The 27,419-nt window shown below is 34.4% G+C and overlaps 3 protein-coding genes across 10 annotated transcripts; 2 read left to right on the top strand and 1 right to left on the bottom strand.

Annotated features, from left to right (window-relative positions):
• The first annotated feature begins 12 nt into the window (after positions 1–12).
• On the top strand, positions 13–6,001 carry borcs8 (BLOC-1 related complex subunit 8). Of its 4 annotated transcripts, XR_007181190.1 has the most exons (8): positions 13–171; positions 334–446; positions 2,397–2,461; positions 2,538–2,645; positions 2,838–2,923; positions 4,690–4,807; positions 4,908–5,118; positions 5,220–6,001. XR_007181190.1 is itself a non-coding variant. In XM_048165325.1 (6 exons), the coding sequence occupies exons 1-5, from the start codon at positions 135–137 to the stop codon at positions 2,899–2,901; spliced, it is 387 nt and encodes a 128-aa protein (XP_048021282.1). In that variant the 5' UTR covers positions 13–134; the 3' UTR covers positions 2,902–2,923; positions 5,220–6,001. The 4 variants fall into 4 exon arrangements, 2 of the variants coding, with proteins under 2 accessions (XP_048021282.1, XP_048021288.1); XR_007181191.1 differs by lacking the exon at positions 4,908–5,118; XM_048165325.1 differs by lacking the exons at positions 4,690–4,807; positions 4,908–5,118.
• Positions 4,508–7,375, bottom strand: tmem221 (transmembrane protein 221). Its single transcript, XM_048165283.1, has 3 exons — positions 6,677–7,375; positions 6,038–6,123; positions 4,508–5,116 (listed from the first exon to the last, which is right to left on the bottom strand). The coding sequence occupies exons 1-3, from the start codon at positions 6,964–6,966 to the stop codon at positions 4,614–4,616; spliced, it is 879 nt and encodes a 292-aa protein (XP_048021240.1). The 5' UTR covers positions 6,967–7,375; the 3' UTR covers positions 4,508–4,613.
• On the top strand, positions 6,787–27,419 carry mef2b (myocyte enhancer factor 2b). 5 transcript variants are annotated; one of them, XM_048165265.1, is made up of 11 exons: positions 6,787–6,925; positions 9,347–9,516; positions 12,537–12,589; positions 17,376–17,441; positions 18,102–18,305; positions 20,167–20,289; positions 20,384–20,564; positions 24,671–24,834; positions 25,930–26,026; positions 26,136–26,238; positions 26,452–27,419. In XM_048165265.1, the coding sequence occupies exons 4-11, from the start codon at positions 17,388–17,390 to the stop codon at positions 26,774–26,776; spliced, it is 1,251 nt and encodes a 416-aa protein (XP_048021222.1). In that variant the 5' UTR covers positions 6,787–6,925; positions 9,347–9,516; positions 12,537–12,589; positions 17,376–17,387; the 3' UTR covers positions 26,777–27,419. The 5 variants fall into 5 exon arrangements, with proteins under 5 accessions (XP_048021222.1, XP_048021214.1, XP_048021223.1 ...); XM_048165257.1 differs by having other exon boundaries at positions 9,347–9,502; XM_048165266.1 differs by having other exon boundaries at positions 6,788–6,925; positions 9,351–9,502.

The following is a 27,419-nucleotide window of genomic DNA, read 5'->3' on the forward strand; positions in this document are numbered from 1 at the left end:
CTAGGAACTAGTTGTTGGGCTGTTGTTCCTACGGATGATGTTTTGGGAACACAATCATAGGGAAACAGCGGTGCTGTGATAATACAGAAGGAAGTTTATGTCATACGTTTATTTTTTTGTATATAATAATAAAAATGGAGGATCAAGAAATGCAGTTAAAAGTAAAAAGAGGTACCATGGCTAGATTCAGAATTCGTTTGCACGTTGATTCATGTTCATGACATTTAATTTACATAACTGAGCTTATTAAACAGCTTTTATGTGTTTACATCTTATTTGTTACGAAGCTGACGAAGAAATAATGATCGCTTGTTTTGTTTATTTCTGCTGCAGTGACTGATAAATTCACAGAAAGTATGTATGTGTTGGCCAATGAACCGTCTATAGCGCTTTATAGGCTACAAGAGCACGTCAGGAGATCCCTGCCAGAGCTCGTGCAACATAAGGTGCGTTGTGTTTATGCGTTTCACTGACATTGCTTAGCCTATATTCAGTGCTGGGTAGATTACTTACACATTTTAGTCCATTAAGTTACTGAATACAAATTACATAATAAAAACAGTAGTTAGTAACGTAATCTATTACATTATATATTCCAGGTAATATAATCTAATATGTCCTGAAGTGTTTCCAGTTACTGCAGGGGGTTCATAAATTTTTAGTTAATAATTATTTAAATCATAAAAAGTTAAACTATATAAGAAATAATCAATTTGAAAATAAAAATAAAACACTAACTAAAAGGAAAAAGATAAAATATTATAATTGCAGTCTAGTCAGGTGACTATAATACATGGAAAATTGAGAGGCTGCAAAATATAATATTTGCAGCCTCTCAGTTTTCCATGTATTATAGTCACCTGACTAGACAGTTCAATTCTACAAAACTTTTGAGAAAGGAAAATTTAAAAGATAAAAAAAGAAGAATTAGGGAGAATCATTGAATTCTGAATAATATACTGCCATTTTGTGAATATTAAGTAATTATGAATTCAATAAAAAAACTGTAACTGTATTCTAATTATGAGTATTTTAAAACGTAATATAATCTAATTACAAGTATTTTTGGAATCTAATTATCTCATCCAGATTACATATAATCAGTTACTATCCAGCACTGCCTATATTAAAGGGATACAGACAGTACATTTGCCCAAACACTGTCATTTGGTAATTTCTTTTTATAATAGTAAATGCCACAGTAGAAGCATTTCACTTTCCATTTGATACAATATAGAATACACACAGGGCTCAAAATATGGATTTTCAGGTGTTGACTTGCCTTGTTACGACAAATAATATAAATATTTTGCAGCATATTTTTTTTCTTTATAACTTTAGCACTTATAAATTCATAGAATGATTTTACTGGAAGCAATGGCCTGCAGTGTAATATATTACTAATTTGTTTATTATTTCCAGCTTATTTTCACTATGGCTTTAAAGGGTTAGTTCACCCCAAAATGAAAATTCTGTCATTAATTACTCACACTCATGTCGTTTCAAACCCATAAGACCTTCATTCATCTTTGGAACACAAATTAAGATATTTTTTAAGGAAATCTGAGAGGTATATGACAATTTAACCACCACTTTCAAGGTCCAGAAAGGTATTAAAGACATCATTAAAAAGAACCTTAGAACCTTAACGTTATGAAGCGATGAGAATACTTTTTGTGCCAAAAACAAAACAATAATAACGACTCTATTCAACAATATCTTCTGTGTCATTCTCATACGCTGTTTACGTTCAGCGCTTCCAGGTTCTGCTTCAGAACGCCGGCTCATTATTGGTTGATGCTGTTCACATGAGAACCACAACACATGCGTGTGATGCTGACGCAGGAGCCGGCCAATAATGAGTTCTGACGTAGAATTTGGAAGCGCTGGACGTAAACAGCTTATGATTTTAACGATGTCTTTAGTACCTATATTGCTGTCTATGGACGAGTCATATACCTCTCAGATTTCATCAAAAATATCTTCATTTGCGCTTTGAAGATGAACGAAGGTCTTATGGGTGTGGAGCGGCATGAGGGTGAGTAATTAATGATAGAATTTTCATTTTTGGGTGAACTAACCCTTTAAAGACTTCAATCTCATCTGTTTTAAGCAACTATTAAAAACTCTTCTTTTTAAAATAGTCCATATTGTTTAGTTTGACTCACGCTTTTTAATAGGGTGTTAATGTTTTCTATGTTGTGCATTTGTTTTGCTTATTATTATTGTCTTGTATTTATACTTCTTTCTTATTGAGCTTTGGGTATGAGAAAAGCACATTATAAATAAAATGTAGTATCATTATTATTTTGTTAGCCAGCTAAATAATATTTAACAATAAAACACATGTACATCCTAAGCTGTCTTTAGTGTTGTAATGAATTATGAATTTGTAGACAGACATGCAGAGCTGGGAGGAGCAGAGTCAGGGAGCAATCTACACTGTTGAATATGCATGCAGGTGAGATTTCGGTTACACAAACAGACAAATTGATTATTTACATTATGTACATACTTCATGGCTGTTTTTCTTTCAGCGCGGTTAAAAGCATGACAAATAGTAGCCTCTATTTCAAGAACATAGATGGTCTTCTGCGCCAAGCCATTTCAATGAAGGAACAGATGAGCAGCTTGCAAGGACGAAGGTTGTAGTCACTATCCATTTTTAATCCATTCACTATTATTCTTTTCTCCTTTTTTTTTTTTTGGAGTTTTATGTCACTTCACTTTTAAATGTAAATTTGACATTTTCATGCTTTCTTCAATTTTTCTTTGCTTGATTGCTTCACTTTTAATTTGCTCACTTTTTCTGTTTTTAAACATGCATGTGGCTTCAGTGATGTGAAACCTGCAATTAATCCAAATGATACACCCACACACACTTCAGTCACACCACCTTGACTCATGGAAATCTTTCTTCAAGGTTAGTTTTACTTCATTTTTGTGTCTTTCTACATCACACATGCAGTATTTTTGTGGTTTATATACAAAATTGTTGTTAAAAGTTCAGAAACCTTGTCATATTTCAGATTTATTATGACACATTTTAAATACCAATTAAAATCAGCTTCTCTTACATATTTAATTTATTATTATGTAGTATATGTAATTTAAGTGTCATTTTTATAGTTGTAGTTTTCTGTAGCACATCACGTTTGCTGCAGTGCATTGAATAAACTAATATATACATGTATTTTAAGCAAAAGTAAAAGAAAACATTCATTATCCAATAACAGCTACACAAATTCTCAAGTATTTCAGTAGTAATTTCACAATATTTTAAAATGAAATAATTAGTGTGATTTCTAACATCTATAAGGTGATATTAGGTGTACAAAAAATATAGTCAGTTTTTTACATATTTTGCTTTAAATGTCACATAAATAATTTGGCCACCTTCTAAGACAATAATGTATAGACATTATAAAGAGCCATATATATATATATATATATATATATATATATATATATATATATATATATATACACAGTTGCAAGAAAAATAAAGCAAACTGAAAATGTGAAAAATTTTTACAAAATAAAAGAGATCATACAAAATGCATGTTATTTTTTATTTAGTACTGTCCTGAGTAAGATATTTTACATAAAAGATGTTTATATATAGTTGACAAGAAAAAAAAAATAGCTTAATTTATTAAAATGACCCCGTTCAAAAGTATGTGAACCATTGGTTCTTAATACTGTGTGTGGTTACCTGATGATCCACGACTTTTTTTGTTTTGTGATGGTTGTTCATGAGTCTCTTGTTTGTCCTGAGCAGTTAAACTGAGCTCTGTTTTTCAGAAAAATCCTCCAGGTCCTGTAGACAGGATGAAAATGTCCCAATTTTTCTTATTTTGTTTAAAAAAACTTTTTTTTTTCATTTAATACTGCCCTTCCAAAGCAACAGAAGATACTTACATGTTTCCCAGAAGTAAAATTAAGTACAATTTACCTTGATATTTAAATTCAAAAGTTTTCACCCCTGGCTAATGCATCTTGTTTCCTTCTGGAGCATCAGTGAATGTTTGAACCTGTTTTAATAGTTTTAATAGTCCCTCAGTTGTCCTCAGTGTGGATCTCAAAATCATACAGTAACTGCTGGAAAGGGTTCAAATATGCAAAAATGCTTGAAAACTGAAGAATCTGCAGGACATGGAGGATTTTTCTAAAGAACAGAGCTCAGTTTAACTGCTCAGAACAAACAAGAGACTCATGAACAACCATCACAAAACAAAAAACAGTCGCAGATCATCCAGGTAACCACACACAATATTGAGAATCAATGGTTCACATACTTTTGAATGGGGCCATTTTAATAAATTCAGCTATTTTTTTTTCTTGTTGACTACATATAAACATCTTTTATGTAAAATATCTTAATCAGGACAGTACTAAATAAAAAATAACATGCATTTTGTATGATCTCTCTTATTTTGTTAAAATTATTCACATTTTCACAGATTCTGCAAGTGGTTCACATACTTTTTTTGCAACTGTGTGTGTGTGTGTGTGTGTGTATATATATATATATATATATATATATATATATATATATATATTTAAAGAAATGGCACTTTATATATAGCCACATAGATGTGGTGTGATACTATTCATACTAAAGTTGAATCCTTGACCGTGGCTTTGCGTGCTAGTATAGATCTCATCTCGCTGTTGACGCCGTTCCAGGGTTTTGTCTGTGTGTGAAACAGGCCAGAGTCTGTCGAAAGTGTCCGGTGTGTCCGTCCGCTCCCACCACCACTGTAGCCATCCTTATCGCTAGAGTGAACGTGAGGCCCGTTGGATGGTGAGTACTGCGATTTAGGATCGATGTGAGCAGGGTTGATGAAATGTCTGTGCAGGCTGGCTAAGCTGTGTTGCCTCCTTGGCTTTTCCGTAATGCTTAGGTTCGACGTATGGATTCCAAGGCTGTTTTCAGGGTCGTGGTGGTACATGGTGTGGGTGTGTTCCCTGCGGAAGTGTTTGGCTGTATGTGCGGCCCGTATTAGGGAGTGAATAACGATAAGTAGCAGAACGAGAACACCAGAGGAGAGCACGCACACACTGGCTATGCCGGTCTCGACTTCAAACACCAATAACATATAAATGGACATGGCTGTGAGGGGGAAAAAAAATGAAATATTATTGTCAAATCGCTCCATACTATGACTTCTGAATGATATATATATACACACTAACATATTGTTTGTTTTTTACAGGAAAAGAGCTTTGGATCCTGGCATGCTAAAGGATGGAGGAGAAAAGCACAGCTCTGGGATATAAACTTGATCACTGATGAAGACATGGATGAAACTATATGCCACTTTCACTTGATGCCACCATGTCATATTGATGCTACTTTAAAGTATGGTACGCCATTTCCGAGTTAAAAATAAAAAAGTTAATTCTGAGTCTAAATACGAAACAAAGTCACACTGAAACGTAAGTTCAGTCATATTGTGAGATGTAAAGTTGCATCTGCAAGGAGAAATATCACAATTGCGAAATGTAATCTGACAATGTAACAAAGTTATATTATGAGATTTAAAGTCACAGTTGGGAAATATAAAGCTGTAAGTGCAAGAGAAAAAAATCACAACTGTGAAATTTAGTCACTTTGTGAGACAAAGTCACAATTGGGAAATATAAAATTGCAACTGTGGATAAAAATATCACAATTGCGAGATTTAATGTTGCATCGTGGCATATGAAGTCACATTTATGAGATATAAAGTCACAACTGGAAGATATAAAATCGCAGTTACCACTATTTTATTTACTCTTAGATGGAAATGGGCTTCCATACCAAAGAGCCAAAAAGAAAAAGATGACATCTTTTTGTATAAAAGATGTAAGGATTGGCGTATAATATTTATAAGCTGCTTTGGGTGTTTTGGTTGCAGTTTATACATATTTTGCACCATACATCTACTTGTTTTAACTATGGTCTGTAATTGTGTATATTCTGAATTGAATAATTAAAGTTTTTTAGTATAATTCATGTCTTGACTTTTCTGTGGTTTTCATGTGCACTTACCAGCTAAGTAAACTGAAACTCCAAGGCAAAACAGCCCAATGGTCACATGCCGGACAATCCTGCTATCCAATAGAAACCAATCGGCCCTTAGGATATAAGCAAAAAAAGTTGTGGGGACTAATAGCAGGGCCTCAATTTGCAAAACAAATAGACGGATTTCAAAGACCTGACAGGATATGTAAAGCAACAGATCCTTTGAATCAGAAATCATTTAAAATCTTTTATATCTTAGAAAAAGGTTCTGGAGCTCAATATGAAATTCAAAGGTCCAGTAAATGTCAATTATGTTTGATATACAATGGCCTCCAAAAGTATTTGGATACTTGAGCTACAAATATTTCATTTCAATGACTTTCAAGGTGATTTTTAGTGGATGTATGAAGTCAGTTTACCTCAAGTTCACTCAGGTGTGATTCATCACATGTACTATGGAAATGTTCGACTAAAGTTCGACAACCACAAACGATTTTTCTTTCCAAATCCAATTTTGTCTGAAGAGTATTACTGTGTTATAATTTGAGACCTAACAAACTCTTTTCTGTTTTGCTTGTAAAGTGATATTGTACTCTCGCTCTTTCTTATGTCACCCACTTGGTGCGATATTCTGTAACTAAGTTACATAGTAAGTTTCTCCATTACCTTTGTGTATCTGGTTCTCCTCGGCATATTTCAGTCGCGAAATAGCTGTGAAGCAAACACACAACAAGTGAGCTCAAGTTGAGTGTTAGGGACAAGGCTGAGAGGACCGTAGAAACGGGCATTAACACGGCTGTGATCTCACTCGACACGAAAGTAGGCGAATCTTTTATAGCAGCCTGTTGCGTTTGGAGCTGGCAAATCAAAATGACGGATAACACGGACATTATTGCGGATAAAATCCCTAAAAACGTGAGTACCAAGAGAGAACGCTGACTGTAGGAGTGCGTCATGTCCGACAGTGAATAAATGTCCGATTTACTACACAAACAAACCCCTAAACCTGCAATAGTCCATCAAAAATGATGTTTTTCCTCGCTATCTTCTCACTGTGTTTTCTCTTCGCGGTTTTCTTAAGGCGCAAAACAAACGATGCGCGAGAGGCTGCTGTGGAATGCGCGTGCTCTCGTGCCGCTGTTGTTCAGTCAGAGCATGTGATCCACTTTAAATCCCCAGATTAGAAGCATTTTCATGCAACAATGGACTTTTTATTTGGATTTATTCGCCTAAGACATACCACAACTTACTCGTCCTACACCTATTTGGCCTTTGAAAAGTTTAACTTCTCTCAAGGAAGGAATGCGTTTACTTATGCCATCTAAGTTTTGTTATCCAGTGCATGCAACAGGTGTATATGGTCGAAGTTTCCCTTATTTTGCTTTATAGGACTATATAAAATAAATACAATATAATATAATATACAGTACTTAAAAAAATCTTCATCAAATGCAACAAAAGACTTTTTATTTCTATTTTTCTACAGCTAGTATTTCTTATTTTACGACTATGAACTTTCTAGAATACTTTCCCCCCCTCATTCAGTGGGTTTGAGTAAAATGGGCCCATTTGCATGATAAGATCACCATAAAACAGTGCATATTCACACCATCCACAAAAATATGTATATATAGAGAATCATTATTTTGCACAAAAATGAACTACATCACAAGAAAGATAATAGATTGGGAAGAATGCAGTCTGAGAGCACTAAGGTATACGTGACCCAGTGGCTGCATTGTCTTTTTAATGTGTTTTGAAAGGTGCAAATATAGAGCAGTTGCTCCCTTTTAAAACTGAGCTTTGCTTTGGTTGCCTTAGAGATGTGTGTTGCACTCCGGAGAACGCTTAGTTAAGGCAATGGAAAGCTTTTTGAAGAATAGCCCACATCGCAGTCATTCATATGTTTTGATTTCTGAGAATAGTGTTTGATTTTAAGTTGATCTGAGCATTGTGACATTTTACACAAGCAAAACGGAAAAACTGTCATCTTCACTATTAATTTTTTAGATGTTACAGGTGTAAAAGCATTATTAAAGATCCAAAGAGCATCAATATGAGTGTTTTATTTATGAATATAATTTAAAATTGCCATATATTTCAGTGTCATATGTTATTTAAGCTCAGTTGCATAAAGGTGAAACGTTGCTTGTTACCTTAACAATGAATGCACAGGTGGAGTTATTTTTTTGCTCAGAATGTGCTGATGGGAACTCAAGGTCTGCCGCTGTGCTTAACGTGATAAGCGTGACACTAAAAAAAACATTGCCTGAAGAATCGCCTAAACATGAACACTGACCAGAGAGGCTATTTCTGAATCCGAGAGACTCACCACATGTACAAAAACGTCAGGCCGCTGATGCTGTCAAAAGCAGAAGTGAGAAGTTTCAGGGAAAAAAAGACAAGTTGACACTTGACACTTTCCAGAGTTTCCTTTATTTGATTGAGACCCAGTTATAGGGTATAATTACATTAATAACCACTATACATTTATTATACACTTTACACAAAGTTACCTACCTTAAAAAGTGTTTACACCCCACTGCCATAGGAGAACATTTACCACAAATAACTAGTTTGATAATGATGCTTTAAAGAACCCAGAAATCAGTAGGCTGGCGATATGAGTCTCAAAATTATGATTCTGTCTGATTATTTAACTTTCTCACCTATTTCATAATCAGAAAGAGTTTTATTGGACATTTGAGTTTGGTCACAGAGGCTTTTTACAGAACACATAAAGGTTTTTTGGCATCTATGGTTCTTTGAAGAACCTTTAACATCCATGGAACCTCTCCATTGGACAAAAGGGTTCTTTAGATTTTTGAAATGTTCTTCACAGTAAGTAAAAATGGTTCTTTAAAGAACTTTTCACTGAAAGGTTCTTTGGGGAACCAGTGGCATTACTGCAAAACTCCCTTTTGCAACATTTATTTACATTGCTCAAAAGGTTCTTTATAGTGGAAAAATGTTCATCACACCAAGAAAAAATGGTTCTTTTAAGAAGTGTTCGCTAAAAGGTTCTTTGGGGAACCACAAAGTTTCTTCTATGGCTAAAACAAACCCTTTTGGAACCTTTATCTTTGTAGAACCTTTCCATTGCACAAAAATGGTTCTTCTATGGCATCGCTGCAAAACAATAAATAAATAAATAAATAAAATAAAAAATTGGAACCTTTATTTTGAACTGTTTAGGCACAATAGCCAGACACACACACAAAAATAAAATTATAAACAAATATTTTCTCCCTAATTTATACTGAATTTGGTCCATTTCAGAGATGTTTAAGCCATATTCAATATGCCTTTTAAAATCATTGTTTATATTCTCTCCAGACAGGAGGGAATCCGAAAACACTGAGCTTCCTGCAGGAGGGATGCTGAGGGACTTTCGGGAGCATGACATGAACTTGCTAATTCTTGCATCAGATGACATGCAGATTAAAGTCTCACAGGGGAACTAAAGCCACTGAGAAATACTGAGAGATATTGGTAACCTCTTTACAGTGTGTATATTTGCATCTCATTGTCACTTTTTATGGACAGTAGTCTGTGCAAGTCTGCTAAGATAGTTTACACTATATAAATGGAAATGGCTAAAGTTACATTACATGTTGAGATGAAATTATGGTTAACTGTAATTGAGTATTTTGAACTCATTTTATTAGCGTTTATCCTATTAGACTTTACATGTTTTCAACTTCGACTCGTAAGTAACTCAATTTTATCAATTTCAAACTATAATTTTTTAAGTATATTCAACATAAACCTTTAAGTAATATTTACAAATTTATCCTTGCAAGCCTTTTTTTTTTTATTTTTTTTAGTTTTCTTAATTTTTCTAAAAGTGCCACAAAACAGTAAACAAGCATCTCAATTTACAAAATATTTATTCACATTCAGTTAGCTACTTAAATGTTAAAACAACAAATTCAAATTCATCATAAAGATTACATCGGCAGGTAAAAATTAATCACTAAGCAACAGTATTTATTCAATGACCATCAATCAATGAGAACAGTAGTTTAAACAGTAAACAGCATTTAAAACTGATTAAAACAATGTTAAAACAACAAATTCAATTACATCATAAACTTCACCCTAAGTTCACCCAAAAATGAAAATAATGTCATTTATTACTCCCCCTCATGCTGTTCCACACCCGTAAGACCTTCGTTCATCTTAATACACAAATTAAGATATTTTTGTTGAAATCCGATGGCTCAGTAAGGCCTACATAGCCGGCAATGACACTTCCTCTCTCAAGATCCATAAATGTACAAAAAACATATTTAAGTCAGTTCATGTGAGTACAGTGGTTCAATATTAATATTATAAAGCAACGAGAATACTTTTTGTGCGCCGAAAAAAAAAGGGGGAAAAAAGACTTTTTTTAACGATATAGTGATGGGTGATTTTCAAAACACTGCTTCAGAGCGCCAAAGTCACGTGATTTCAGCAGTTTAGCTGTTTGATAGGAGATCAGAATCACTGATTTGATTCGTAAAGCTCCGAAGCAGTGTTTTGAAATCGGCCCATCACTGTATTATTGAAAAGTCCTTATTTTGTTTTAGTTTTTTGCCGCACAAAAAATATTCTCGTCACTTTATAACATTAAGGTTGCACCACTGAACTCACATGAACTGATTTAAATATGTTTTTAGCACATTAATGGATCTTGAGAGAGGAAATGTCATTGCTGGCTATGCAGGCCTCACTGAGCCATCGGATTTCATCAAAAATATCTTAATTTGTGTTCTGAAGATGAACGAAGGTCTTACAGGTGTGGAACGGCATGAGGGGGAGTAATAAATGACATTATTTTCATTTTTGGGTGAACTAACCCTTTAAATCAGCAGATAAAAATTAAGCAGTAGGAAAAGTGCATTTATTTGAAAGACTATTAAAAGTGAACACCTTTTAAAGAAATTTTGAATTCGGTAAAAAAAAAAGAAAAAGAAAAAAAATTGGTCTTATTTGAAAAAAACAAACAAACACAAAAAACAACAACAACAAAAAAAACAGTTAAGTGCTTTAAACAATTAATTTATTGTTCAAGGTGTGAACCTTTGAAGAGAGGTTGCCGACGTCGATTTGCAGAAATATCTTCTGAAATACTTCAAAAGTATATTTAAGTTCTTTGGGGTATCTCAAGTTTAGAGCATATACCAGTCCCATGAGGTAAGCACATGCTTGGGGTACATCAGACACTGTAAAAGCTTCGGTTCCTTCGATAATAATCCCCACTGTGGGACAGGGGTCATTGTCACCCTTGCTGGTGGTGACAATCTTCAAAACACGTGAAGTGATGTCTTGCTTTATCAGTGAGCCATTTTCTTCATCCAGCTTCTGTGGAATAAAAACAGTGTAAGCAGACAACAACCAACAAAAGTAAATCATTGTCATGTAAACAACCTATGAATCCAAAGAACATTTTTGCTTTATCATAGTCTTGCCAGGCTAATGTGAAAGAAAGACCTACAAAGAACAAAATGCATCTTTGTGTTAAGCTGTCAGTTGAGCAACCAATTCACAGTGCATCTCACAGGCTTCCATTAGGTGTGATTTACTTGCATTTAAGCCATCGCTGATGAAGTTCTGTCCCCTGCATGAAATCGACTAGGCTATATATATATTGAGGTTACCTGTTGTAAAAATAATTATAGCTAATAAATAAAAAAAAGATTTAGGAATTTTAACAATGTGAATCTTTAGAAAATGGAATTTTTCTGGAACAGTGTTATACGTGAAATATAAGTTAACTATTTATTTATTTATTTTATAAAAATGAAATGTGAAGCAAATTTCACAGGCCAAAAACTATAGAGGTCCCTCCAAACAGGCTATAAGGTGTCAGTGATAAGATATATAAAATATAACATAATGAACGTTTAGAATGAAAGTTTATTATTAAGTGTTGCTCAGAAAATCTAGCTTTAGACCTTCAGTTTAATCCTCGATTAATGTGGTCATGTCTCTGTGGTGTTATTAATTTTAATAGGCTAGGAGGTGGTTCAAAGTTGCTTATATAACGCTGAATGTGCTACACATTATAAACGACAGAGCGCTAGTTCTTTCTTTTTTAACTACATCATTAAACTATAATCCTTGTACACTTAATATTTAAGTGCCTATTTAGAGTATCGGATGAGGTTTTTATTCAATGAATGACAGAATAAAAGTGATGGCGTATTTTGCAGCCAATGAAACTCGACAGAGGCGGGTGCAAAAAAGTAAGCGGCTGCTGCTTACAGTGAAAACAGGCGGAGATGATGGGCGTCTCTTTCAGCCAATGGGAACGCCAGAGGGGCGTGCCATTTTCCTGCTTGATGACGCAGCTATAGGAACAGCTGGAGATGATTGGCGTCTCTTTCAGCCAATGCAAACTTTGAGAGGGCGTGGTTTTCTCTGCAAGATGCTGCTACAGTATGAACAGCTGGAGATGAGCTGTTGTCAAAAACGCTCGACGATCATCAGGTGATGTGAACTCAACCAACTCATTCAACTGATTCATCTTCTTTTGCAGACTGGTGACGCTGTTCTTAACGACTCAACCGACTGGTTAACTGTCAAAAGCAGGTAAAATATATTGTTGTTTTCAAATATATTTATATATAGGCTAACTATATAACTGTTTAGCTAACTATAGTTTTACGTTTAGTCTTACATATGAGTGACCGTGGAAGTTATTGGACAGGTTGAACTATTTATAGAACCATTGATATTTATAATAATATAATCATGATATATATATATATATATATATATATATATATATATATCATGATTATATTATTAGTTATATAAACTATAATTATAATTAGTAATGTCATTATAATTATAAATAGTTCAACCTGTCCTATATATATATATATATATATATATATATATATATATATATATATATATATATATATATATATATATATATATGAATATAAATAAATTGCAAAATAATATTTTTATCAAAATAAGATCATAGTACAATTACATATTTGAAGCAGAAGATTGGCACAAAAACAAGGCCTTTCGTTCGCTCGCTAGTTTTAATCAAGCCACCATCGAAGTGTTACCTTGAGAATGTGAGAAACGAATGCAGAATGCTTTATTTATTACATAAAGTGTTATTAACGCTTTTTTCTCAACACACTAGTTTAGTGCAGATTTACAATTTTAGTGTTATTTCAAAGTGTTTATTCTTTTGGGATATGCAATTATATTTATTGATTTTGCAGATTATTTATGTATTTATTTATATTGCAAATCAACTTATATTCTAAATGTACATTTTTGTAGTATGGGCACTCCTTGTGAATCAAACCTAGAAACTGCAGTTGCATGCTTTTCTACTTGAACAGCCTACAAAGGTCATCCAAAGGATGAAATCTTGCACAAAACTTTGTGTCATCTAATAGATGTTCTTGCACCTGGATGTAATTTTAAACCCCAAGGACCTTGCTGCATTTTGCAAAATACAGAAACCATACATCCAGCGTATATCTTAAAATTGACTTGATGTGCATTTATTTTTAAGTGTTTTAATAACAACACAAACAATAATGTTGTGCCGTAAACATTTAGAAAGCATATGTAGCCTTCCTTTTGCTTCTTAGACCGTTTGCTCTTGTCATTTGGTATGCAAATATAAGTCTTACTTACTATTTTTGGCTCACACAGGTTTCTCATCCCTCCGATACATGCGTATACAAACCATTAGCTTCAGCCACCAACAGCTGAAATGTCTGTACGCTACAGGTGCCAGTTGCATATGGTTTTGAAACAGTTACGACGTCCATTAGCAAATAATTATTTGCTCTAGTGTTCTAGAGCTCATTTATTTGCGTTCCCCTGCTCCAACAGCTTTGACTAGTCTCCACAAAGGTGTTTGTTGTTGGAGTTCTGGTGGTGTTGCCCCCATGAGGGACCCAGCAATTAGTCCCCTCCGGCCCCAGAGCGAGTGCTGTGTAACACTGCCACTGTTTGTGTGTATGCTTTTCCACTGTCTGTCTGGCCTCTGGGAGAATCTCACAGGAAGCTGAATGTACACGAGGGCAGACAGGATCCAGAGGTGCAATAGTTGCATTGTTACGTGCTACGACTTGTAATTTGTTGTTTAATGTAATTTCATGTGCAGTCCAGCTGAATCAGTAAATTACACTTAAAAAAAATTTTTTGTATGTATTAACTAACTTAAAGTAAATTGAGCAATAAAATTTTTGAACATTTTGTCACTTTGTAATTGTGTGGTGGTTGAGGAGATTCCCCCTTCCATATGTAATGCGCTTTGAGTATCCAGAAAAGTGCTATATAAATGTAACAAAATATTACTATTATTATTATTATTATTATTATCTATTTAAAATAGTAAAATAGAAGTTTTCTTAATGCATTGCTGTATATATATATATATATATATATATATATATATATATATATATATATATATATATATATATATACATTATGGCGAATTAGTGACAAATTCATATGATTTTTTAATGTCAAAAATGTTTTTGTGTACTATATATAAAATTAATGCACATAATTAATGTGATTATATAGATATGTCAACCCCGTCACCCTCCACTTCATTAAGCCTCCGTACGTGTCATCAGCCAACCCGATGTGGGGAAAAATATCCGTCTGAATTAAAGATGAGATGTTATTGGTGGCGAGACAGAGGATATAGACACAAATGCACCAGGCGATTAATATCAAATATCCCCCCAATAATATGTATGTAAAGAAATGAAAATTTGACATGGTTTATATGGGCCATGTACAAATTAACAAACACACAACCAATTTTTTGGCTTGACTTTTTTAGATGTATCATAATAAAAATTATTTAAAGAAGAAATATCAGTCCATAGGTTTGAATTCAGAAAAGAAATATGAATTTTATTAGTTCATATTGTCATAAACATCTTAAACCAATCATATTTTTACATACCAGCTAATAAACTAGTCAGACATGTGACCATCTGACCCTTAGAATGGGACGTTGTCCGTTCTGACTGTTTAAGTCACATTTTATCAGCCATTAATCATGTCATCTTTCAGACACAAAACTACAGGCCTGAGCAAACCAAAGCAGGAATATGGGTTCTGATGCCAGCAGGACAATTTTAATAATAATAAAAAAAAAAAATTATTTATATATATATATATATATATATATATATATATATATATATATATGAAGACTTCAGATGCAAAAGCGTCTAAGTGCCATCTGAAATTTTCTTCTAAAATGCTAAAATGAGCATTTTTATCAAGCTTGTAAGTTTAGGTTCAGTAATTTCACTTTAATGGTAATTAATAGGTCATTTTCATTGCTATTATAGTGAAATAACTGAACATAAACATACAAGTTACAAACATACAAATTGTACCTATATATATATATATATATATATATATATATATATATATATATATATATATGTTGAGTAGGTACAATTTGATTAATAAGAAAATGTAAAACTTTCACTCCATAACCGTTAGTGGCCATAAGCAGATCATATGAAAACATATGAATGAGAATGTACAAATTCGCCACCAATTCACCTAAACTTAAATTAGTTATGAATTACCATGAGTGTGTGTTGTGCATGACATTTCTGTCTGTGGTTATGTCTACTATAGCATCATAAATCAGTTTTGTTGAGACAAGTCACTGAAAACCAGAGTTAAAATGAACATTGTAATTTCGCTTATAGTCGCATTGGTTTGTGAGCAAAAGCAAATGCATTGACAAATTTGAGGAACTTTAAACTTAGCCCAACACTTAGTTTGGTGATAGCGATCTTGTCACAAATGCTTCTCACTTCCCCGCATTACATTTATATCTCATGACCAACTGCCCGACCCTGATGCAGGCCACCTGTCAAATCTTGTAGGTGTGTGTGTTTGTGGGTGTACGGAGAATCTTACTGGTATTCTCTTTATATGGTTATAATGGCACAAAACAAGGATTCCTCCACTTGTCTGCCTGTGTGCCAAGGGGTGGGTGTGAGGGCAGCGGGCACTCATGGATCGTGGGAACAGCGGCGCTCTCTCTGTAAACCACTGGCTTTGAGATTTTAAAAATAGATGAGGTTACACATGCCTAACATGAGAGGAAAAAGCATAGCTGAAGTCCTGGGGTTTTTAGCTTATTAGTTAGCCACTATGCTAACAATCAGCAGAGTTAGATCTGAACGGTATTTCTCAGTGGGATTGATAGCTAATACATTAGCAAAGCCAAATTTATGATTGTATTTTACTGATTTATAGGCCTATGTGAAACTACAAGCCTAGTGTACAGATCTTGATTTTTTGCTATGTCAAATGAATTGAGCTTCTTATCAACATAAAATGTCTGTTATTCTTTTTCAGAAACATGAAGATATTTTCTTTTTTGCTTTTCATGTCAGCTGCTAGAATCTCAGTGTCGTCAAATGCAGCTAACAGCTTAGCAGATGCAATACTGTAACTCACCAAATTGTTAGCTACTAGCGTTTTAGCTTTAAAAATAGTTATTCTAGTGCAACTTCACCATCAAATGTGCTTTAAAATAGCAAAGCAGATTTGTTGAGTGGAGAATTGTAATGTTTTTGTTGTTGTTGTTTTTACTAAAGTTGTTAGCTTTAGCTACTAGCAATCCCAGGCTAAATCTGTGAAATGCATCACTAATGATCCCTGACTGGTTAAAACCTTTCAGTTTCTGATGAATGATGACCCTAAACTAGGAAGCTTTACTACCCCTCCCCCCACCCCAAAATCAACTGTTGGTGTCCATTTTGCTCATGGGAGAACAGGGGGTGGACAGGAAATTTCCCTTCATTGAAACACTATTATTCTAAGTGCGGTTGTAACGCTAATGCTAACTTTAGTCTACCTTTAAATGGAGATGACATTTTTTTAACCCTTGCCCTCTGGAAAGGCTCATGTTTGTGGTGGGATAACCCAGACTGTGGGGGTGTTAGCCTGCGCGCCTGGGCTAACTTTACTCCCAACTAACCCTCTGGAGGGTATAAGTACACAAATGTCCATAACCCTTGGTTGGGAAGTTGGAGTGGAAATTGGTATTGGTTGAACATCACACATGAGCAGTTCCCACTATATTTACAAGAGCAATACATACGTTTCTGCAGAAATATGAGTATTGTGAACTGTTGTGCATATAGATATATAATATTTTACTACAAAATATGTTGTATATTTTTGTAAATACTAACACAATATATATTGAATTTTTAAAATATATTATGCTCTAATTCTCAGGTGTTATTTTCGGTAAATTATATAAACATTTAAAAAAGTGTTTCACATGCCACACATTCTTATTATAAATGACTTTATTTTACATCTGCTGATTTAGAAAATCAACATCATGGGGCGGAAGAAAATACAGATTTCTCGGATTCTTGACCAGCGAAATCGACAGGTCAGTACTCTTTTCACTTCATACGCTGTTTAAATTCAACATGAAATAAGATTCAAATGTTTTCTGTGTGAAACTGAATATTTAGTAGGAAATTATGTAGGGTTGGGCTTGATTTTAACATGATTTGATTGGTGGATGTTAGCCTGTATTATTAGTAGTGAATATTATATTTTTTTGATTCCGCCCACACAGCTTTGGTTTTGGCAACCGAAATGTTGTTTTAGGGACAAAGAAATTATTATTCAAATTAAGAATTTTTTATAATATAAAACTTGTTTTCAGTTTGACTGATATGCAATGATCAGTTGTGCAAACTAAAACCAGGCATGTTACTTTTGATTTTGATTTCATGTTGTACTTTAATCCATATATCTTTATCTTTCGCAAATATGGGCCAAAAAACCACAAACATGGGCCTTTGTTAAATTTTTCACACCTGATTAATAATTAATATAGTTTTTGCTCAACATCAGGAAGCGATATTTTAATCCATGGCAAATGATCTCAAGGTGAGAAACACGGCTTTTGCTAAACGAGCGAAGACATGTCCAAAAAAAGACTCCAGAAAGACACAGCGTGAGAAGTCAAACCATCATAGCTTTGTGGCATCTATCAGACGTTTCTGTAACAATAGTCCTGTGGTTTGTTCTCTTCTTCAAGGTGACATTTACCAAGCGCAAATTTGGGCTGATGAAAAAGGCCTACGAGCTGAGCGTGTTGTGCGACTGCGAGATCGCTCTCATCATCTTCAACAGCACTAACCGTCTTTTCCAGTACGCCAGCACTGATATGGACAAAGTTCTGTTAAAGTACACCGAGTACAGTGAACCTCACGAGAGCCGTACAAACACTGACATACTGGAGGTACATGCCAAATCTCTCCCTTCTGAAGCGTTTTCATTATTAGTAAATCATTAAATCAGGTGGGCTACCGCTACGGTTTCACTTTGCTTAATTTAATTGTAATGTAACCAAACTAAGTCCCAGTTTTAAACAGGCACAATATAGATGTACTATAAGAATTGTATCAACATGAAGCTGTAGATGTTTAGGCCTGAACATCATATAGATCATGTAGATAGATAAGGAATGTTTCCTAATCAGCATATTAGAATGATTTCTGAAGGATCATGTGACACTGAAGACTGGAGGAATACATTACAGGAATAAATTACATTTTAGAATATATTCAAATAAAAAAAAGTGTTATTTAAAGTGTAATAATATTTCATAATATTACTGTTTTTACTGTATTTTTAATCAAATATATGCAGCCTTGGTGAGCAGAAGAATTAGTTGTAAAATAATGGCCAATATATTTTTGTTGCACTTATGTATATACAGTGCTACTTGAAAGTTTGTGAACCCCTTGCAGAATCTGTGAAAGTCTGAATAATTTTAACAAAATAAGAGAGATCATACAAAATGCATGTTATTTTTCATTGAGTACTGTCCTGAATAAGATATTTTACATAAAAAAAGTTTACATATAGTCCACAAGACAAAAAGTAGCTGAATTTATTAAAATTACCCCGTTCAAAAGTTTACATACCCTTGATTCTCAATATTGTGTGTGGTTACCTGGATGACACTCGGCTGTTTTTTTTGTTTTGTGATGGTTGTTCATGAGTCTCTTGTTTGTTCTGAGCAGTTAAACTGAGCTCTGTTCTTCAGAAAAATCCTCCAGGTCCTGCAGATTCTTCAGCATCTTTTGCATATTTGAACCCTTTCCAGCAGTTACTGTATGATTCGGAGATCCGTCTTTTCACACTGAGGACAACTTAGGAAACACAACTATTAAAAAAGGTTCAAACATTCACTGATGCTCCAGAAGGAAACACGACGCATTAAGAGCTGGGGGGTGAAAACTTTTGAACAGGATGAAGATGTCCAAATTTTTCTTATTTTGTTTAAATATCAATTTAAAAAAATAAAAATAAAAAAAGTTTTCACCCCCTAGCTATTAATGCATTGTGTTTCCTTCTGGAGCATCAGTGAATGTTTGAACTTTTTTTAATAGTTGTGTTTGAGTCCCTCAATTATCCTCAGTGTGGATCTCAAAATCATACAGTCACTGCTGGAAAGGGTTCAAATATGCAAAAGATGCTGGAAAACTGAAGATTTTTTCTGGACCTAGGGGATTTTTCTGAAGAACAGAGCTCAGTTTAACTGCTCAGAACAAACAAGGGACTCATGAACAACCATCACAAAACAAAAAAAAACAGTCACAGTCATGGATCATCCAGGTAACAACACACAGTAATCAGCAGTCATTTTTATAAATTCAGCTTCTTTTTTTTTTTTTTGTCATGTGCACCATATGTAAACATCTTATTCAGGACAGCACTAAATAAAAATAACATGCATTTTGTATGATCTCTCTTATTTTGTTAAAATTATTCACATTTTCACAGATTCTGCAAGTGGTTCACAAACTAAAAATACATGCATGTGTTTTTTTGGGGGGGTTCATTACACTATTATACAGTAAAATTTATTATATTACTTTTTTTTTTACATGTCTTTTACTATTTCATTAGAGAATTATAGAACAGAAAATCATATCAGAGCTGTGGCCTAGCAGAACTGTAGTGCTCATATGGGAGATGGAGGTTCGAATTCGGCCTATGTCATGCCCTGATCCAATTTCTGCTCCTTCACCCCAATTTCATACTATTCTCTCTTTTCTCCTCTCTTCCACCCTCTTTCTTTCTGAGCGCTCCAGACTTTGAGAAGGAAAGGTTTGGGGCTGGACAGTTCAGAGCTCGAACATGAAGACAGCGTGCCGATGGGAATGGAGAAATATCACGACGGCATGGACCTCTCCATCGCTCGGCAACGCTATTATGTTAGTAGAATCTTTCAGAAAACAATTTCTGAACCGAAAATGTAGCAAATGCATATGTGTTCTTCTGAAGTAATGTTATGAAATCCATTCACAGGCTCCATCGCTCCTCCCTCCAGAAGTGATGGCTCCAAGTACTGAAAACGGCTACAGCAACTCCTCCAATCCAACCCTAGGTGCCCATCGGACTCCATCCTACAAACCGTTGTGCACCAGACCGAGCTCAACCGGTTCTGTCAGCTCCAACTCTCATCCGGCTCTCATGGGTCCACATGCAGGTAAGGTCCATGTCATTTAAAACAGCCAAGACATTTCTAAATATTTGATGACATTACTAGACTTATCTTTCAGGCTATTTCTATATTTAAAGCTACACAATGTAACTTCAATTCATTTTTTTTTTAAAGAACATTACAAAAGTTTGGCAGTAGACATAACAATTACTATTCATATCAGATATGATATGACGCTATAACTAGAATAGTAACTGGTTTAGAGATTGGTGTTGTTACCAACATAAACAACCCTGCTCCTGGAGGGTCACTGTCCTGCAGAGTTCAGCTCCAACCCCAATTAAACACACCTGAACCAACTAATCAAGGTCTTAGTAGGCATACTAGAAATTTCCAGGCAAGTGTGTTGAGGGACGTTGGAGCTAAACTCTGCAGGACAGTGGCCCTCCAGTTCCGAGTTTGGACACCCCTGCTAAATACAGACCTTATGCGCCAGACAAACAAGTGTGCAGACATCTATAGAATTTTGTCTTTGAACTTCCGTTTTTGTGGTAGCTCTGTATATTTCTATAGCGTCGCTGTAGAAGAGTAATTAACTGGTGAAGTGGATTTACTTATTGTAGAGTTAAAGAAGGTTATCATGAGCATTATAATGTTGAAGTCATAGACTGTAAAAAAATATGGACGTAGCGTCCGTGACGTCACCCATAGAGTTCTGAACAGCAGTTTTGACGCCTAAATGAGGCCGCGGCCATCTTAGCTGCGCGTCACCGCACGTCACTCCCGGATAACTGAAAATGGGCAAAGAGGCGGGGAGGTGGTTTGGGCTGATATGATTGGTTGCTGAAACCACGCCCGCCTAGCTCGACGTGACCATGTTAGCAGCAAAGGAGCTATCTATCTATCTTAGATACGATCTAAAATATTAATGAAGACAAGTTTTATCATCAGAACGTTCTAAAGGTTTACTGTCAATCTACTGTGTTTTTTAAGATATAGATGCTCCAACACCAGTAGTGTTGGTTGTGCAAATAACAACATGGAAAATCAAATGGGACTTCATACCTTTATAATGAAATAGAGATCGCGAGATGAATCCAATCCGTGGCACTTGGGTAAAATATGAATGTCCATTGCAAAACAAAAAAACATGTCACATTTCTTCTGAATGATCTGCTCTCTGTCATCGTTCTTCAAGAAAGGATGCAATCTGAGCAGCGATCGTATCTAACAAACAAATGAGACCGTGTCCAAAGTATATTATTTTCAAAATAGTGCAGCAGTTTTAGTTATAATATCCAAGCAGTGCTGTCGGATTTTGATATCCTCCCGCCATTGTCATTGCAGTAAATCTCACAACCAAAACTTTCAGCCAATGCCACGATCCAACAACGTGTGTTCTGTGTCTCTTCCCCATGCATGCACATCTACACAGACACACATCAGTCTCGAATATTATGCAGCAAGCCATATTTTATAATTGTATAAAATAATCGAGCACAAATACGGCTGAGATGCCAAATTCAGCGGCATCTGAGGTAAAGTGACGGCTCACAGACAGCAGCGCAATCCACCTGTCAGTCAAGTGACCACGCCCTTAATTATGCAGAACTTTAAGGCTTAATATAATTTAAACAGATAAGTTATAAAAAAATTCATCCCCCTCAGAGTTGTCATGAAGGGCAAAAATAGCAGTATAGACCAAAACCACAATTTGAACCAACTTGTAAACATGTTTTTTTCTGCTATAAACTTGGCCAATTTAACATGGGACTCTATGAGATTCTGCTCTCTTTTGGAGCCTGTCCCTAGCGGCCAGTCGATGAATCGCAGTTTAAGTTACTTCCGTATTGGCTTCACGAGAGAAAGGGGGAGGTTGCCGCTTGGTTGAAGTGGATGTTATAACAAATGTCAGTTGAACGAGAAGATTTTAAAATGAGCGGTTCACTCATAAATCCGTAAGATCTTACCTTCATGCTGTGGAAATACAAAAATACAGATCACAATGAGCACAGCTAGGCTACATAAGTGCATTGTGGTGGCAGAAAAAGTGGTAACAAGTGTAGGAAAATGGGCAAGATTCACTAAATAAGAGAAAAAAATGACTTAATCAAAGAAAATATATATCATCCAGGGGCGCATCTAACAATCAAAACTATTGGTGCTCCAGAAGGGGAACAATATGAAAAATGCTAGGTAGATCCTGTTGTAAAGCAAGAAAATCCACGTCCAGGCGCTCGCATAGTTAGAAAGGTAAAAAGCCTTTATTATAAGACAGGGCTACATCTTAAAAAACTCAGCCCAAACAGGCCTTCGTCAGGGTGCTAAACACTATAGAGTGAGAAGTAGCTAAATAGTTACAACTGTGACTGATCTGACCACTAAAAATGACTTGTTGTGCCTTTAGAATCGGAATGTAAAAAAGAGAAAAAGAAAAAAGAAGATGGTCTTTTTCATTTTTACATATGTTTATGGTTGCAAGCCCTACCATTAAAGCATGGATTTGATGTAAACAATAGATCTACATAATATTCACATATGTGGGCGATGTATTATCCCTAGTTACAGCATGAAATAATACTAAAACCTATAACATTTTGCATGGATAACATTTAAACCTAGGCTATAACATTTTTATCATTACAGTTCTGACTTTTTCTCACAATTCTGATAAGAAAAATCAGAATTGCAAAATATAAACTTTCGTTTTGAGTTGTTGTGGCATCTGTATATAGCCTTAGCCTGTCCTTCTTGTGATTATTTACCTATATGACATAAACATGCATGGTTTCAATCATTTAGCGTAAGGCAAAACACGGTTTGGACGATGGCTTTATGATGTACCCAGTGAACAAAAATATGTTCTAATGAACATTTTGCTAATGTTCTCATTAAATTATGAAAATAATGTTGTTGTTGTTGTTGTTATGCAAACTTTAAGGAAACATTCCATTTTATCATCTTGCAAATTTTATGGAAACATTACTTTGAAAGTTCTGAAACTAGCAGTAATATTTCCAAAAACAAATGTCCAACAACATTTCAGAAGTAAAACGTTCCATGAACAATGTTTTAAGAACATTATTAAAGACCAGAACGTTTGTTTATAACTTTGAGAGAACCTTATCCAAAGCTCTGAGAACGTTCCTTGTTTTTTGGGGTACTCACTCATTATTTAAATTTAGTTTGTTTCGAACAAAAAAAGTTATATAGTGTGGTTTTAACTACATAAACTACTATATATGTACCTCATAAACCGTATTTCTGTTCCACTAAATGTTTTTTAGAGACGAAGCACTAAAACCGTTTACCGTATTGTACTTATTATAGTCAATGTTGGATGGTGTTACACTAAAAGGCAGTGGGGAAAGCTCCCTGAGTCGAGTATTTTAGTATTTGCGCACAGGAAGTTCTCATATGTGAAACAGCCCTCCCTCTCAACCACGCATACATACAGACACACATATGAAACAGTAGCTGAAGACAGAGCTGTGGTTTCTGAGCAGAATGTCACACCTGCTGGACTTTGATGCAGCGCCTCCATATTACTATTAGTAGTGTGGTATAGGAATATTCTACTCAAAGAGACCTGTGGTCAGAATCCTGCGCTAAAAGCTAGCAGAAGTGTCACATGCATCAGAATGCAGCTTCTAATTGTGACGGTGGTTTTGAAAAGAGATACGAAATAGTTTGATGTAGAGGTAGACGTTCAGGCTTTTTAACGTGCGAGGATTTTTTTCTTGAACTATGGTTGCTTTTATGTCCCAGGGCTTGATTCTTGCATAAACATTATTTCTTTTTCTGGGTCAAAAGGTCACATTAAAATGGTCTTTGAAATGCTTTTATTTATTTTGTGTAAAATGGATAAAAATTCGAATGATGCAAAACATTTGACTGCGTGTATTTCGGATACATAACTGCTAGCTATACAAAATCGGCCTTAGCAAGACATTCAAAGCCATCACATCAAGACAAGCTCACACTTATCAGTAAAATGTGTTTCCATACAGGTGGCAAGCACAGATAGCGAATAAATGTTGTCTCAGAAGGAAAACTTCTCCTTTCAGTGAGTGACAGAGAGAACGGGAGAGAGAAACTGAAAATATAATTTCAACCACATCTTGTTTTTCACTTCCCATATGACTCTGAAGGTCTGGGCTACTCAATGTTTTCTCATGGCAACCTGAGCAAGGCCTTGGAGATGAAGACTCCGCCCCCTCTGAATATGACCAGTGACGGACGTCGCATTGATGCTCACAGCGGACTGTGTGGAACCCGCAGCAATTTGGCCAATGCAGTGAGAGAGTCTACAAAAGTACTCACTTGTACACAGAAATGACTGTATTGTTGTCACTATACATAACTTTACATATGTCACTGTATATAACTTTAGTACAGTGGAAGAGGCAACTTTATCTTAGGGGACATTTCCTGGTAACTCCTTTTTATTTATTTTGTGTAAATAAATCATTAATAAACATTATAAAATGCTTAATAATGCAGTTGCTCATATACATTCAAATGTAATTATTTATGAAAATATTAATATTTGGTATAAATATATTAATATTATAGACCTTTCATAATATAGCATAATGTCGTATTAATTTGTAATATTAATATTTGTCATATCAATTTTATATATTATATTATATTATATTATATTATATTATATTATAGACCTTTCATAATATAGCATAATGTAGTATTAATTTGTAATATTAATATTTGTCATATCAATTTAATAAATTATTATACTATATTATATTATTTAAATGTACACTAAATAACAATGTAATAATAATTTATTAAATTAAATTATATCATAAATGCATTAAAAAATAATTTTAATGTTTGTCATCAATTTTATAAATATATTATAGACATTTCATAATATAGCATAATGTAGTACTAAATTGTAATATTAATATTTGTCATCAATTTTATATTATAGACATTTCATAATATAGCATAATGTAGTATTCATTTGTAATATTAATATTTGTCATATGATTATATTATATTATAATTTATATTATATTATATTATATTATAGACCTTTCATAATATAGCATAATGTCGTATTAATTTGTAATATTAATATTTGTCATATCAATTTTATAAATTATTATATTATATTATATTATATTATATTATATTATATTATATTATATTATATTATATTATATTATTTAAATATCCACTAAATAACAATGCAATAATCATTTATTAAATTATATTATATCATAAATGCAGTATAAAATATATATTATATAATTATATAATATAATCTAAATGTTTAATAATATTTTTATATCAATTTTATAAATTATTATAATATAATATAATGATATACTTTATGATGTCATTTTAATAAACGAATATTGTTTGTACTTTTGTTTCCATCTAGAGAGCATTGTATCAGAGTATGCATGCTGGGGGCCACATGATGGCAATGGGGAAGACAGGCTTACTGGGGCACAGTCTGGGCAACTACGGGGCCTCAGGTGGGGGCCCAATCTTTATTCAGAGCACAGTCTGGAAAATGATAATACAGTAACAAAACTACTGTTAATACTGTTAAAAGGAAGCATTAACGGTCACGTTCTGTCTTAGAATACAGCCACCCGAGTTACACTGTAGGCTTTCAGCGCAATTCTATGAATACCTGGCAACCTGTGTCTCACCAGGAGGCTCACCAGTCCATGATCAGCCCTGGGTGAGACTTTTTTTTTTAAATATATATATATATTACACATATTATTCATACACGACATAATAAAACAGCATTAGTATATAAAATAAAATTTGAATGTTTTAAATGATTTTACTTTAATTTATGTTATTTAATTTTTAATTTATAATTATAAATAATTATTTATTACAAGTATTTCTGACACTCTGCACGTCATGTTCTTGTCACTGTCCACAGGATGGCATCAGGAGGAAGCTGCTCGTACCCTTCGCAGTGCTCTTCCCCTTCCTCGCCACCACACCACTCCCTCAACCTGAGCATCAAATCAGAGCGCACCTCTCCTGAGCACATGCTCTCAGCCACTTCCCCCAGCCATCACATGCTGCAGCACTCACCAATGGAAGAGCCCAAAGAGACCTCGGAGGAATACACAGCTATGGAGAGGGACGGGATACAGAAGGGCCCTTACTCCAGCCAGCCTGGTCCAAACAGAGACTCCGGAGAGGGGAAAAGCAATCAGCCTCTGAAACAACATGACATCAGTAATGAATGGATAAGATAATTGCCCCATCTTAAATTCTTTTTTTTAATTGGGAGATGCAATCTTCACATTAAAAAGAAACATGCATTATATTTGTTTTACTTAACAGGCGATGCATCACATTTTCTTTCCCAGCTATTTTTCGAATTTAAATATACATGTTGTAATTCAGATGTTTTTATCAGAACCAGTAAAAAAGGTAATATTATCACTTCACCAGAGCAACATTCAAAAATCAGCTCTGACCCTGTTTAAAAAGGGGATTTCTGTTTTTCCCCACATAGTGTGAATTACTGTGGAGCCAAAAATGATTTTCATGTAAATGATCTTCACTCGGAACGGACTGCTTTCCTACTTTTAAAAGTTTTTTTTAATGAGAAAACAATGTTGTCTTGCTAATTTTTTGCTAATTTGCATTATTTCTAGCATTACCTATATATTACATAATATTTTATTTCCTATGCTTGTTTTTTCACTTGTACCTGTGTTATTTTGTGTGAATGTTGCATACCACCATGTACCATCCTGAAGTATTGTCAGTTGAAGTTTGTTGCAATGTCCACAAGAGGGCTGCACATAACTATATCAGGCATCTGAATGCTTCTTGTTGACGTGACACATTGTAGCCTACCCTTTATTTTATAATTAAAGAATTTCATTTGTA

The sequence above is a fragment of the Megalobrama amblycephala genome, linkage group LG2, assembly GCF_018812025.1.
Source record: "Megalobrama amblycephala isolate DHTTF-2021 linkage group LG2, ASM1881202v1, whole genome shotgun sequence".
NCBI lineage: Eukaryota > Metazoa > Chordata > Actinopteri > Cypriniformes > Xenocyprididae > Megalobrama > Megalobrama amblycephala.

Bases quoted from the DNA above. Each gene is read 5' to 3' on its own strand.
- borcs8 (XM_048165325.1), top strand. From the start codon at position 135: ATGGAGGATCAAGAAATGCAGTTAAAAGTAAAAAGAG. The intron at 447-2,396 runs GTGCGTTGTGTT...ATGAATTTGTAG, and splicing joins CAGAGCTCGTGCAACATAAG to ACAGACATGCAGAGCTGGGA. The intron at 2,462-2,537 runs GTGAGATTTCGG...TTTTTCTTTCAG, and splicing joins ACTGTTGAATATGCATGCAG to CGCGGTTAAAAGCATGACAA.
- tmem221 (XM_048165283.1), bottom strand. From the start codon at position 6,966: ATGACGCACTCCTACAGTCAGCGTTCTCTCTTGGTACTCACGTTTTTA. The intron at 6,124-6,676 runs GTAATGGAGAAA...TTATATCCTAAG, and splicing joins GGAGAACCAGATACACAAAG to GGCCGATTGGTTTCTATTGG. The intron at 5,117-6,037 runs GTAAGTGCACAT...TCCCCCTCACAG, and splicing joins AGTTTCAGTTTACTTAGCTG to CCATGTCCATTTATATGTTA.
- mef2b (XM_048165265.1), top strand. From the start codon at position 17,388: ATGGGGCGGAAGAAAATACAGATTTCTCGGATTCTTGACCAGCGAAAT. The intron at 17,442-18,101 runs GTCAGTACTCTT...CTCTTCTTCAAG, and splicing joins TTGACCAGCGAAATCGACAG to GTGACATTTACCAAGCGCAA. The intron at 26,239-26,451 runs GTGAGACTTTTT...CACTGTCCACAG, and splicing joins CAGTCCATGATCAGCCCTGG to GATGGCATCAGGAGGAAGCT.